Below are 12,043 nucleotides of genomic sequence, written 5' to 3'. Positions count from 1 at the left end.
GATCTGAATGCTAAGCCTTAACCAATATTAACCATTTGTGACGTCACACTCTCACGATTAGCGGCATCGTGAGAACATGCTCAAACGCCACCTTCTCAGCGGCAGAGCCATTGCCGCCATCCCTGGACCAGATAGTGCCACCCTGGTTTTTGTTTTGTAAAGTGAAATTGTTGCAAGTCAAACAACAATAACAAAAAGCATTAAAAGCGCATAAATAAAATACAAACCTCTTGGCTACACAAGTACGTATAGTGCAGTAGTCGGCTTTGCGGTAAAGAAACTCCATTTCCACCCACGTTTTCGCTGGAAATCGGTAATTAATTTTGTGTTGTCTGCTGTGAAAGTAACAACAACAAAAAATCAAGAGTAACGTCAAGAGCAAAAATAGTTTTTCTCACTTTTTAAAAGAAACGACAAATATAGAAGTTTTTTAACCGAACAATTTGAACTGGACATTAGACGAAAATTTGCAGTTTTCCCAACCCGCAGACGAACAGTCATCGCTTTTGTGACGTGCTCACCTTGAATTCATCAGCAGGCAGCAAGATATTGACCCTGCACATAGACACTCGCGGGCACACAAGTAGTGCGCCCATAAAGTAACCCCTTTAAGACAGATAACTGATATGCTTCGTCGTTCGCAAAACTTTTATATCGACAGAATACAGCGGCAACTGCAATTGCGTGAACAAATGACCACCGCCGCCTCCACATCGCAGCATGCGACATCGTCCTCCACACTGATGGCGGGCTCTGGATCTCTGGCCACCTCGTCGTCCGCCACCTCCACGGGCGCCGCACCCACGACCACGCCCAGCAGCTCGGCGGTGCGGGCCCTGGCCATGGAGTACAAGTCGCTGCAGGAGGAGCCGGTCGAGGGATTCCGCGTCAAGCTGATCAACGACGACAATCTGTTCGAATGGGAGGTGGCCATCTTCGGGCCACCGGACACCCTGTACCAGGGCGGCTACTTCAAGGCGCACATGAAGTTCCCGCACGACTATCCGTACTCACCGCCATCCATACGCTTCCTGACCAAGGTCTGGCATCCGAACGTCTACGAGAACGGGGATCTGTGCATATCCATACTCCATCCGCCGGTGGATGATCCGCAGAGCGGCGAGCTGCCCTGCGAGCGCTGGAACCCCACGCAGAACGTGCGCACCATCCTGCTGTCGGTCATCTCGCTGCTCAACGAGCCCAACACATTTTCGCCGGCCAATGTGGACGCCTCGGTCATGTACCGCCGATGGCGGGACTCACAGGTTAGACTGGCTCTTCCGCTTAAAGTAAATGTCTAGTATACGGACTACTTGAAACCATGAATGCGAGGTTAAACCTGTACTACGGAGATTTGTTTATTTATTTTTGGATTAAAAATGTCCTCTATTTAATATTTCCTTAAATGTTGACTAATTTGTGAATGTACCTTGCTAGAAGTCCGTATACTAGACATTTACCCCGCTCCATTGGCTCTTTAATAAGGACTTACTAATTTCAGGGTAAGGACAATGAGTACCCCAACATCATACGCAAACAGGCCCTGGCCGCCAATGCCGAGGCCAAGCGCGAGGGCATCGTGGTGCCGATGACCCTGGAGGACTATTGCCTGAAGCCCACGCGCAAGCCCACAACGGAATCTGGCCTGGATGCCAACTTCTACGATGATGATTTCGATCTGGAGACGGAGGACGATCTGCCCACAGACGACGACTTTGATGAGGACGATGACGACGACGAGGACGAGGATGAGGATGAGGAGGACAGTGCCACGGCGTCGATTAGCAAAAATAATGGCGGCAGCAGCAGCATCAAGTGCAAGAACAACGGACTTGGCAGGGAGGCGGCCGCCGCAGGAGCGGATGATGCCGAGTCGGCCGACGACAGCGGCAAGGGCGAGACCACATAATGCAGCCAGGCCGGAGTCGCTTCATCTCTTCCTCCCACTCCTGCCCTAGGCGGCGAGCCACCGCCTTTTCATTTCTCCAACATTATTACTATGATTAATGCTAATTATAAACGTTTCAAAACTAAACCGATCAACTGAGAACACAATTATTTACCTAGGGTATTTGAAACCATGGTCCTAAGCTGATTTTACCTACTCAATTTTACTTTAACAACGTAGATGATTCGTATAAGCTATCGGTGCGAGCGGGCTAACTCAATTCCCAGCCTGTGGCAAGCAATTAATAGAGTTCAGGGACTTCTCCAAAACCTTTTTATGCAGCTTAGTAACACAGAAACAAAATGAATTAAACCGAAACACTTGAAACTCAACCAGAAACTGATTATCAATATATATACACGATATATGCAGCATATGTATAAGGTATAAATTAATATTTAAAAATATGCATACACACATTTTTATGAGCAAGAACGAATGAAATGAAATACAAATGTCCCGACTCGAGACACGACATCCTATCGCAGAGCATCAAGGTAAACAACAGCATAGCATACACATAACATAATGAACAATCAATGGATTTCAAGAATAAAAGCAAATATGAAACCTAGCATTTTAAGCCATTTTTAAGTGCAAAATTGACAGAGTAAGTTATAAACCAACAATTGCAATATAGAGACGAAGAACCGCATTGTATAAACAGTAACAGAATTGCAACAAAGATAAATAAGCCAAATAAAATTACTGAAAAAAAGCGAGTCTTTTAATTTGGGAACTGGGAGCTCTTAACTTATACGACAGATGTATTCGTTTTGTTTTTTGGGTGAGAAACACTTTATTAAATATAGCATTTCCCCATTAATTGCATTTATTTGTATAATTTATTTGTTCGCTTTGTAGTTCGAACTACTTAAATTTGAGCCACGAGCTTCGCCCGTTTCCGCCAGGCTAAAAGCGCCGGCGTCAGATCCTTGTCGGTAATAGCGGGCATGCGTATCAGTGAGCTGTAGACACCGATGTCGGCCACCGACATCTGAGAGCCACCGAAATACTGCTGTTGCTGCAGGCGCTTGTCCAGCGATCGCACCATCGCCACCTGCGCTTTGTGCGTGTTGCAGCGCAGCAGTTGGTAGCAAATGTCCAGGACGAGATCGATCTCGTTGCAAAGCGGAGAGCCCTCATAGCGATATTCGGCGGGACCCACACGGCCCAAGTACCGGATGATATTGACCTCTCCGTAGATGGGCACATACATCGTAGGCGAGCTGATCATCTCAGTGTGTTCGCCTGCGGAAAGTATAAGTATTAGTTAAATAAAAAGAGTTTATAATCCAATATTAATCATTACTTACAGTTCTTCCATATGATTGTCACATTTATTTTTGGCAGCGCTGGGTTTACCGGCACCTTGGCCAAGTTAGCCTCGAATTCCCGGGCTGCTGGTCCAATATCGGCCATCGTGGAGTGTGTGAAGGTCTTCACATCAATCGTGTACAGATTCCGCCAGGCATTCTTCAATGCCAACAGCGCATAGGGTATGAAATTGGGATGTCCATTGATGACGACATCTTGCAGGGGCACCTTATATGTAAATATTAAAGTTTGAGAGCACCAAAAATTAATAATATTGCATCACTTATTTAATCGGTAAATCTATTTTCTTAGCATTTTAAAGTTATTCAAGCAATAAGCTTATGTTATTGCTTCATTGTGTCGAACTTAGTATGAATATTTTCTTATATTTTTTGGTGGTAGCTCCTACCTCTTTTAAGCCACCATTCTGATAGGCGGTCGTGTGCTGGAAGGTCTTGCCGCAGACTCCGAGTCCAGCCCGAATCTGTCCCAGCTGCGCCTTGAGCTCCTCCAGCTGCTTGAGCACCTTCTCCTGGCGAGCAGTCACCGATGCCGTGTCGTCCTGAAATCGGATAAAGGATACAGGAAATTGATCGGCTTAGAGGGAAAACCACGGTGTTCCATTGGGCACACGAAAAGAGAGCAAGCAACACAAAACGGAGCGTGGATGCATTCTATTTCTGAATTTTTGTTTGGTTTCTTTTTGGTTAGTCGGCGGTGGTGGTTTATAAATAGAACTTCGTATTTTAGTAGCTTTTGTTGTTTTGGTGGTCTTAACCTTTAGCAGTTGCTGTATTTGTCGGCCTAAAGTGTCCAAATCAAGTGCGCATGTGGCTGCGTTTCGGCTTGTTTTGCTCTTCCCGCTGGCCTCCAATTTCTGGCAAGGATCACACACATGCGGGAATGGAATGGATGGCGTTGTCTTTTACTGTCGTTGCGATCCTGGCCAATTTCTGGCTGGCCTGGCGGTCAACTTACGCTTGATGATGTGGACGCCGAGGACGAACTGGCCAGGGAATCCGCCGCCAGGCTCACGTTCTTCAAAGGATACATGCAGGTGGGCAGCTTGATGTCGAATTGCGGCAGCAGGGTCTTGAGTTCGTACATTTCACCGCCAAAATCGTTGCAAAATAACAATAATTGATTTGGAAATTGCAAAATGTGCTTGCTGGAGATGGTCGTTTTCTGAATTAGATATGGAACTTTGGTTCTCAACAATCGTTTGCTATTTATTTTACTATAAATATATCGTTTTACTCATCAATTAGTGTTCTCACTTTTGCTATAATTATGAAAGTGTTCCCATATTTAAATATTCGTTACCATATTTACATAATTTTTTCAATTATTTTAACATAGCTTTAATATCATTTACTTTATTATATTATACTAGTTTCATAACTTTCCTATTTATTTTACTATAAATATATCGTTTTACTCATCAATAAGTGTTCCCACTTTTGCTATAATTATGAAAGTGTTCCCAGATTTAAATGTTCGTTACATTATTTCCATAATTTTTTCAATTATGTATTTAAACATAGCTTTAATATCATTTATTTTAATATCTTATACTAGTTTTAAACTGTTGTGGCCTTGGGCGGCACCTTCGGTATGCGTTTTATCCTCTGATCCACAACGTGGCGCAGGCGTCTTTCGGGTTTAACCAATTCGCTTTCCGCCATGGGCTCGATGACCTGTCCCTTCCGCGTGATAACAGGAGGACGGGTTAGCATCCTAAAGGCCGTCTCGGGCACAAAGCTCCTGCCAATCGGGGCACGAATGCTGGCCTCGTAATCTGCCAGGGATTTGAAGGGAAACGGGATGCTGGAGACCAAGTGCTCGCGAGCCACTTTGTTGGCCGTTTCGTTCACGTAGAGGTTATCCTTGTTGTCGTCACGTCGCTTTTCCGGAGCAGCCAGCTTCAGAAGCAGTCGCTTATTGCGCCTTTCCATCACCGCCTGCGAAATGCCGGCACCCGCCCAGGAACCCCATCCTGGCATGGCGAGCTGCAGCTCCGTGTTTTTCAGCTCAGAGTCCTTGGTTTTGTCACGATTGAAATCAGCAATAATGTCATCGTCCTCGAAGGCTTGACTAATGGTCAACTGGCGTTCGGCCGCCGCATCTGCCTCATCGTATTCCGCCGTCTCATCATCGATGAGGGCATCATTAATGCCACTCGCACCTGATTTCTTCTGAGCAAACACCAAAGTTGTCACCTTGTTGGGATCTATGGTATCGACAGTTGGATTTTCCGCGGCTTCTTGATCTGTTTGAACTGGGATTTTCTTTTGAGACTCCTTCTCCTGTTCATAATTTAAGGGTTCATCGATCTCAATTTGCTGTTTTGTCTTTTTTAAGGCCAGACTTTTAAGGTTTTTCAGCGCGTCTCTCTTTTTCGTTTTCTTTCCTTTGACGGGAGCTTCCTTGAGTTTGTCCACCCGTTTCTTTAGTTTCTCAAGTTTCTTGCTAAGTTTGGCTCTTATGTGATCCTCGTGCTTTTCAAAAATATCATCGATTGATTTCGAGTCAGCTTTTCCTTTGAGTTTTTTGGGCTCAACCTCTTCGACTTGCCAGCCATTTTCTATTTTAACTTTTGATTTCTTAAGCACTTTCTTGGCCGGTTTTGCTTTGGTTATTGGTTGTTCGTCAGTTTCTTCTGCGTCTTCTTGTTGTTTATTTTCCAAGCCTTCCTCCGCTTCTTCAATGTCCCTGCGATGTTCCTCCAATAATTTTTCATTTATATTCCGTTTTGTCCAATATTGCCGCCAATTAGGTTCCTCACTCTCAGCATTGCCGTTTTCAGCAATCTCAGCAGTTTTTCGCTTTGTCCAAGGGTTTAAGGGATCGTAGTCAATGTCCTCCTCCTCAGCAGCCAATCTCTTCCTGCTGGCTTCCTCCTCCTCGCTGTCGGATTCCTGCTTTTTCTGTGTCAACTCCCGGCTAACAGCTAATTGCTCGGCCAGATCCTTTCGCACATCCTTGTCGTATTTGGCCCGTACCTGCAGATTCTTTGCCCAGGTGCCGGTGTTTTTGTGCCGCAGACTCGCACGCTCCTGCACTCGGCTTTTTTCCAAAGCGTTAAGCTTCTCCAGCGCAGCCTCCGGGTTGGTTTTCTGCAACAGCTCGAACTCCTTCATTTGCTCCAACATTTTCTGCCGCTTCTGCAGCTTGTGGAACTTCTTAGATTTGATTTTATTTTGCATGCGTGCTTTGGCTGACTTTTGGGATTCGCGCATCTTTAGGTAGGCCAGCTCCTTCCGGCGCGCGAAGAGCTCATCCCGCGTAAGCTTCTTCTGCAACAACTGACGTTCCTTTTTGGCCTCTTCTTTTTCATCCGTGGTGTCGCCTATCTGCGCCTTGCGCAGCTCACGTAGTTTACGGTTGCTGGCTTCCAGTTCCTTGGCAAGATTGGATTTTATGCGAGTGTTAAGCGGACGTGCTTTTGCCGAAGTGTTAACGTAGATCGTTTCAGAGGGTATGGGGAAAATCTAGGGAAATAGTTATATTTAATGTGATGATGGGATATATGTTGGGTATGCAATGGACTCACCTGAGTCTCCGCCGACCGCTGTTGGGCGACCACAGCATCCCAGCGGCCTAGCTTCTTGGTTACTCCCTCGTATCCAATAGTTCGTTTAATGCGATCCGCCGCCGGTTTTTCCAGTGGCTTTTCTAACACCTTCTTGCTGCCTTGGACGTTCTTGAGCTTCTTGCCCGTCTGGCTGTGCTTCGTGGACGTGCGCAGGATGTCCACCAGATCGTGAAGACCCACTGACCGGGGCGCCCGGTCCGTTTCCACCGACGACACGCTCTTCACCAACTGAAACTCATCCTGGCGCGATTGGCGCTCGTCGCGGGTTGACTTTTGAATGTGCTGCACCTTGCCCAGACTGCCGATGGCTTGCAGGAGCTTCTTGTGCGCCCTCGGTTCGTAGGTCTCCTCATCGTCGCTCATGTTAAAGCCAAAAATTAACAAAGTTCAAATAACAATAAAAAGATTTCAAGGCGCACGTGTGCAGAGCAACAGCTGAAGTGTTATCGATAACAACTAATTTCCATCACTATTGTAGGCAATGCACAAATACATGGGTGTTGCAAAGGGACTTTCCGATTTATCATATATTATTGTAGGCAATTGTTTTTAATGTAAATAATGAACACTAAATAAGCAAGATATTTTGTCATTTATATCTATTTTAACAGCAACAATAAAATTGAATTTCTTAAAGAAATATTAACAACTTAGACCCACTCTTAGATTTCCTTTTCTTAACTATCGATTGTCAGCCGGCTAAAGACCGGCTATCGATGCCGCTGTGATTCCTTTTGTTTACATTTCGACCCGAATTTCGACATGGCCGACACGAAATCCGGAGCTGGTCGTTATTCGGCTGCCGGAGGCAGTGGAACCAGCGGTCTGTCGCCTCTGGTGCAAGGACCGGCGAACCTAGAGTGTAAGGATTTCCAGGAATATCTGCGCACTCGCCAAACGCCCGAGACGCTGGAGAAGCTCTACAACTATCCGCCCATTTGTTTGGCCGTGTTCCGGGAGCTGCCCGAGATCGCCAGGCAGTTTATCATACGGATACTGTTCGTGGATCAACCGGTGCCACAAGCGGTAGTCACCTCTTGGGGTGCTCAACGATGTGCCAAGTAAGACAACCTCTTGCAATTTCAAAACTCCTACTTTATCACTTCATTTTGCAGGGAGCAAACGGAGGCTACCAGCTGTCTGACAGCGCTAAATGTCTGGCGGGTCACAGCCATTCCGGGTGGACTTTCCGCCTGGGAACTTTCTCCCACCTTCAAAAAAAGCGTGCGCCAGGTGCTGCTGGGCGGAGGAAAGCCTTGGCCCATGACCAACACGCTGGAGAAGGATTCGAAGCCCAGAGACATCGCCTTCCTGGACCAATACGCCATGTCCCGCTGGCGCTGCGTGCTGCACTACATGGTCGGCACTGGGAATCGTAATGGTAGCGATGCGGAGGCGATTAGTCCGGATGCAGTAAGGATTCTACTGCATGCCAATTTAATGAAGCGTGATGAACGCGATGGCATTACAATAACCCGTCAGGGCTTCCAGTTCCTGCTGCTGGACACGCGGGCTCAGGTGTGGCACTTTATGCTCCAATACCTGGACACATGCGAGGAGCGAGGGATCAGCCTGCCCGAGTGTCTGTCCATGCTGTTCCAGCTGAGTTTCTCGACGCTGGGCAGGGACTACAGTTCGGAGGGCATGAACAACCAGATGCTCACCTTCCTTCAGCATCTAAGAGAGTTTGGATTGGTCTTCCAGCGAAAGCGCAAGGAGGGTCGCTTTTATCCCACTCGTTTGGCCCTGAATGTGACCAGCAAGGAGGCGGCGGCGACTGCGTCTGTGGCTTCGGAAGAGGAGGGGACCCATGACAGCGGCTACATCGTGGTGGAGACGAACTACCGCGTGTATGCCTACACCGACTCACCGCTCCAGGTGGCCGTCTTGGGTCTGTTTACGGAGCTGCTTTACCGCTTTCCCAATCTCGTCGTGGGCGTGCTCACTCGAGATTCAGTGCGTCAGGCGCTGCGCGGTGGAATCACTGCCGAGCAGATTGTCTCGTATCTGGAACAGTATGCCCATCCAAACATGCGGCTGGTGGAGTCCGCCATCCAGTCCAAATCCTGCCTGCCACCAACGGTCGTTGATCAAATTAAGCTGTGGGAATTGGAACGAAATCGTTTCACCTACACGGAGGGCGTCGTCTACAACCAGTTCCTCTCCCAGACGGATTTCGTGACGCTAAGGGACTACGCCCAGTCGATACACATGCTGGTGTGGCAGAACGAGCGAACCCGCACCATGGTGGTGCAGAAGAACGGCCACGACGACGTCAAGCGCTACTGGAAGAAGTACTCAAAGAGTGGAGTTTAAGCGGGAACTACTTCACTTCTGCGAAGGTTATTCGAGAGCCACATCCTCCTCCATATCGTTTTTAAGCTAACTGTTTAGTATATTGTTTAATAATTGAGTGGGAGATATAGCATCGACATATAACGTACAAGAAGGAGAATAATATTAAAGTACATAGGTATCATATACAAGAAATTATTACACACGAAACCACTTTAAAGCTTGACCTTAGATCGTACTTCAGGGAGGGTCGACATGTTAGAATGCCATTAATTAAGAACTGAGCCGAAGGAAACGATGTAAAAGCAATTCGAAATCAATTTCTTGAATACTTAAGGTCTGGTTGGACTTTTACAAAGGAAATATGGAACTGATCAATAAATGAATATGCGTTCAACAAATAAAACATATATAAAACCATTTTGTTTGTTTTGCTTTTCGTACCAGACCTTCAAGAAAATGAATTCCGACTAGTTTAAATATTCCGTTCGAAAATAAGTAATTAAAAAGCAGTTCGACCCAGCCTAACCTACTTAAATGCAAATGGAAATGGATGTGGCGGAACTTAATACAAGATCGGTCGCTGGGGCATGCAGAGGTTGTAGTAGCTGCCCTTCGCCCAGAAGTCCATGCCCTTCCAGCCGCACCAGCCCTTGATCTGAATAGTGGCCAGATCATCGGCTCCTGTGTAATGCGGGTCCAGGATGAGGAACTTCACCTGACCCGTCTGCACGCAGTAGTCCACTCCGATAATCGTGTGGGCCAGCACACCGCCGCCGATCATCACCGGGGTTCCTTGCGTCTGGAAGTGCATCGCCAGCTCAGAGGCCACGGTGGCCAACTCCGCCCCGGAGGCCACGTGCAGGATCTTCGAGTCCACGTTGAGGAATCCCTGAAGGCACATGCTGATCTCCGTGGAGCCAATCCATTGCGAGGAGCCGACAAAGGCGGCCGGCTTGTCGTTGATCTTGTGCAGGTACTCCTGCACCTCGAGGTGCGTGGGAATCGGTGCGTTCGTATAGCCCTGCAGGACGAACCACGAGCAGATCGTCTGCAGCGATCGGTAGGCGCAGCCCCATCCCTTATCCTGCACCTGCTGCTGCAGATAGTGGTAGTAGTGGTAGTTGCCGTTCACCAAGTACTCCTTGCCATCGGTAACGCCACTGGGACGGACTCCAATGTGCGTGTTCAGCAGCGGAGTCCACGGTGTGTCCTCCGATTCGCCGAGGAAGCGCACCTGATTGGCTCGGCGGAAGTACGGACGACTGACAGGCAAGGCAAACTGGCGATGGAGTCGCTTCCGTCTTTCCTGCATGCTCGGCTCATCATCGCCCAGATCCTCCAGGTAGGCGCAGCTTACAAAGTGTCCGAACTCCTGCGGATAAAAGTGGTAGCTGGCGGGCACCAGCAACTTGCCGCTCTCGGATTCTGTGAGGTGTTCGATGAGGCTAAGCTCGAATAATCTCAAAGCCCGGCAGATGCTCTCGATAAGCACATCGTACAGCCGCAGCAGTTTGGTCTTCCGGCACAGGATGGCCATGGCTTCCACTTGCAGTGGAACCTGTACTCTGGTCTGCTCCTCGGTGAACACGCCTATGCTTAGTGCCGGATGGGGTGGCGAATCCCGGGCGACGGGATCCCGGCTGCGAGTGCGCAGCACATCGATGGGGATTACCTCGTAGTCGCAGCCAGTGGGCGCCAGGCGCTTGACCGGGGCTTGCTTGCCCTTCTTCTTGTCGCCACCGGCAGACTCCTTTTCATTTCCTGGACTAGGAATGACATCAATAAGGTCCTGTATTTGGGATCCACTGGTAAACTGCTGATCCAGTGGGCCGCAGCTGTTGATGAAGATCTTGGTCTGCGGTACATTAAACACCAGACTGCCATCGGCCACACGCTTGCGCAGCACGTGCATTTCCCGGGAAACGGATTCCCGTGTGGCAGCTGTTTGCAGAAAGAATCCGCACTGAAGCCGCGTGAAACAGAAGTCATTGTACAGCTGCTCTGCCTCCATCACCTCGTAGGGCACCTCCTCCAGTTTGCCGTGGACAAAGAAAGATGCACGTAGGCCAACCAAGGTACCCAGTTCGCACTGCAGCAGGATGGGATTATCAGTGATGTCCACTGATTTGATGACCTCATTAAGGTGTGCCTCGCCATCGGTGCAATCGCCGAACTTTACTAGCCCACAAAGATCCAGCTCTGCCGGGAATCTGTGCTGAATCTGCTCGTAGTTCAGCTGTCCCAAACTGGACTCAATGTTGAAACTCAGAAGGAGTAGGGTTCCCTCTCCGTAGAAAACTCCATATAAACAACCACTGCACTGTTGCTTAGTTCGCTCCAGGCGCTAAAGTCGGAATGTTCTGGTTAAATGCTATTACTATTTAAGCTTAATGAACTTTCACCTTAAGCAGGAATGCGGAAATCTTCAGTTTGGGCAGCATGTTTCGTTAAAAATCTTAATGAAAATAAAGTAATTCGGCCACAAGCGTAATTATTGCACAGCTGGCAATTATCTATCGATAACAGCGTCGTTGGGGCTAAAAACCTATCGACATGGGCACAGAAAATCCCCTTTTTAAGTCTTTCAAAACTTCAGAAATAAAGATTTATTTAATTAACCAAAAATATTTGAGAATAGTAAATTTAAAAACAATAACTATTTTTTAAATATTGATAGATCAGAAAGTTTGTAATAAAGTTGTATCCAAAAAATACATTACATTATTGGAAACAACTTCAATTGATTTAAATGTTTGAGAATAGTAAAATTAAAATCAATAACTATTTTTTAAATAGATCAGAAAGTTTGTTATAAAGTTGTATCCAAAAAATCCATTACATTATTGGAAACAACTTCAATTTTCTAAATCAATTGCGTTTGAAAA

The 12,043-nt window shown here is 47.3% G+C and overlaps 5 protein-coding genes across 9 annotated transcripts; 2 read left to right on the top strand and 3 right to left on the bottom strand.

Annotated features, from left to right (window-relative positions):
- The first annotated feature begins 126 nt into the window (after positions 1-126).
- On the top strand, positions 127-2,035 carry LOC108096397 (ubiquitin-conjugating enzyme E2 R2). 4 transcript variants are annotated; one of them, XM_017197967.2, is made up of 3 exons: positions 127-313; positions 662-1,265; positions 1,502-2,035. In XM_017197967.2, exons 2-3 carry the CDS (start codon positions 693-695, stop codon positions 1,907-1,909), a joined length of 981 nt encoding a protein of 326 aa, XP_017053456.1. In that variant the 5' UTR covers positions 127-313; positions 662-692; the 3' UTR covers positions 1,910-2,035. The 4 variants fall into 4 exon arrangements, with proteins under 4 accessions (XP_017053456.1, XP_017053457.1, XP_017053454.1 ...); XM_017197968.2 differs by having other exon boundaries at positions 133-242; XM_017197965.2 differs by lacking the exon at positions 127-313 and having other exon boundaries at positions 366-1,265.
- A 618-nt stretch (positions 2,036-2,653) lies between these two features.
- Positions 2,654-4,455, bottom strand: LOC108096398 (probable aminoacyl tRNA synthase complex-interacting multifunctional protein 2). Of its 2 annotated transcripts, XM_017197969.1 has the most exons (5): positions 4,244-4,455; positions 4,044-4,142; positions 3,675-3,827; positions 3,265-3,493; positions 2,654-3,199 (listed from the first exon to the last, which is right to left on the bottom strand). In XM_017197969.1, exons 1-5 carry the CDS (start codon positions 4,370-4,372, stop codon positions 2,823-2,825), a joined length of 987 nt encoding a protein of 328 aa, XP_017053458.1. In that variant the 5' UTR covers positions 4,373-4,455; the 3' UTR covers positions 2,654-2,822. The 2 variants fall into 2 exon arrangements, with proteins under 2 accessions (XP_017053458.1, XP_017053459.1); XM_017197970.1 differs by lacking the exon at positions 4,044-4,142.
- Positions 4,456-4,710: 255 nt separating this feature from the next.
- Positions 4,711-7,324, bottom strand: LOC108096328 (U3 small nucleolar RNA-associated protein 14 homolog A). Its single transcript, XM_017197861.2, has 2 exons — positions 6,819-7,324; positions 4,711-6,756 (listed from the first exon to the last, which is right to left on the bottom strand). Exons 1-2 carry the CDS (start codon positions 7,221-7,223, stop codon positions 4,846-4,848), a joined length of 2,316 nt encoding a protein of 771 aa, XP_017053350.1. The 5' UTR covers positions 7,224-7,324; the 3' UTR covers positions 4,711-4,845.
- Positions 7,325-7,584: 260 nt separating this feature from the next.
- Positions 7,585-9,575, top strand: LOC108096330 (general transcription factor IIH subunit 4). Its single transcript, XM_017197863.1, has 2 exons — positions 7,585-7,921; positions 7,976-9,575. The coding sequence occupies exons 1-2, from the start codon at positions 7,623-7,625 to the stop codon at positions 9,174-9,176; spliced, it is 1,500 nt and encodes a 499-aa protein (XP_017053352.1). The 5' UTR covers positions 7,585-7,622; the 3' UTR covers positions 9,177-9,575.
- LOC108096329 (probable Ufm1-specific protease 2) lies at positions 9,244-11,675 on the bottom strand. Its single transcript, XM_017197862.1, has 2 exons — positions 11,561-11,675; positions 9,244-11,502 (listed from the first exon to the last, which is right to left on the bottom strand). The coding sequence occupies exons 1-2, from the start codon at positions 11,597-11,599 to the stop codon at positions 9,721-9,723; spliced, it is 1,821 nt and encodes a 606-aa protein (XP_017053351.1). The 5' UTR covers positions 11,600-11,675; the 3' UTR covers positions 9,244-9,720.
- Positions 11,676-12,043: the final 368 nt, after the last annotated feature.

Source organism: Drosophila ficusphila, unplaced genomic scaffold (assembly GCF_018152265.1).
Source record: "Drosophila ficusphila isolate 14025-0441.05 unplaced genomic scaffold, ASM1815226v1 contig_106, whole genome shotgun sequence".
In the NCBI taxonomy this organism is placed as follows: Eukaryota; Metazoa; Arthropoda; class Insecta; order Diptera; family Drosophilidae; genus Drosophila; species Drosophila ficusphila.
This window is presented reverse-complemented; position numbering and strand designations above follow the sequence as displayed.

What these genes read in the sequence shown, in the direction of transcription:
- LOC108096397 (XM_017197965.2), top strand. Translation starts at nt 627, where the DNA reads ATGCTTCGTCGTTCGCAAAACTTTTATATCGACAGAATACAGCGGCAA. An exon ending in GCCGATGGCGGGACTCACAG is followed by an intron (nt 1,266 to 1,501) that starts GTTAGACTGGCT and finishes TACTAATTTCAG; the next exon opens with GGTAAGGACAATGAGTACCC.
- LOC108096398 (XM_017197969.1), bottom strand. Translation starts at nt 4,372, where the DNA reads ATGTACGAACTCAAGACCCTGCTGCCGCAATTCGACATCAAGCTGCCC. An exon ending in AAATACAGCAACTGCTAAAG is followed by an intron (nt 3,828 to 4,043) that starts GTTAAGACCACC and finishes ATCCGATTTCAG; the next exon opens with GACGACACGGCATCGGTGAC. An exon ending in GACAATCATATGGAAGAACT is followed by an intron (nt 3,200 to 3,264) that starts GTAAGTAATGAT and finishes TACTTTCCGCAG; the next exon opens with GCGAACACACTGAGATGATC.
- LOC108096328 (XM_017197861.2), bottom strand. Translation starts at nt 7,223, where the DNA reads ATGAGCGACGATGAGGAGACCTACGAACCGAGGGCGCACAAGAAGCTC. An exon ending in AGCGGTCGGCGGAGACTCAG is followed by an intron (nt 6,757 to 6,818) that starts GTGAGTCCATTG and finishes CTATTTCCCTAG; the next exon opens with ATTTTCCCCATACCCTCTGA.
- LOC108096330 (XM_017197863.1), top strand. Translation starts at nt 7,623, where the DNA reads ATGGCCGACACGAAATCCGGAGCTGGTCGTTATTCGGCTGCCGGAGGC. An exon ending in GGTGCTCAACGATGTGCCAA is followed by an intron (nt 7,922 to 7,975) that starts GTAAGACAACCT and finishes TTCATTTTGCAG; the next exon opens with GGAGCAAACGGAGGCTACCA.
- LOC108096329 (XM_017197862.1), bottom strand. Translation starts at nt 11,599, where the DNA reads ATGCTGCCCAAACTGAAGATTTCCGCATTCCTGCTTAAG. An exon ending in TTTCCGCATTCCTGCTTAAG is followed by an intron (nt 11,503 to 11,560) that starts GTGAAAGTTCAT and finishes TTCCGACTTTAG; the next exon opens with CGCCTGGAGCGAACTAAGCA.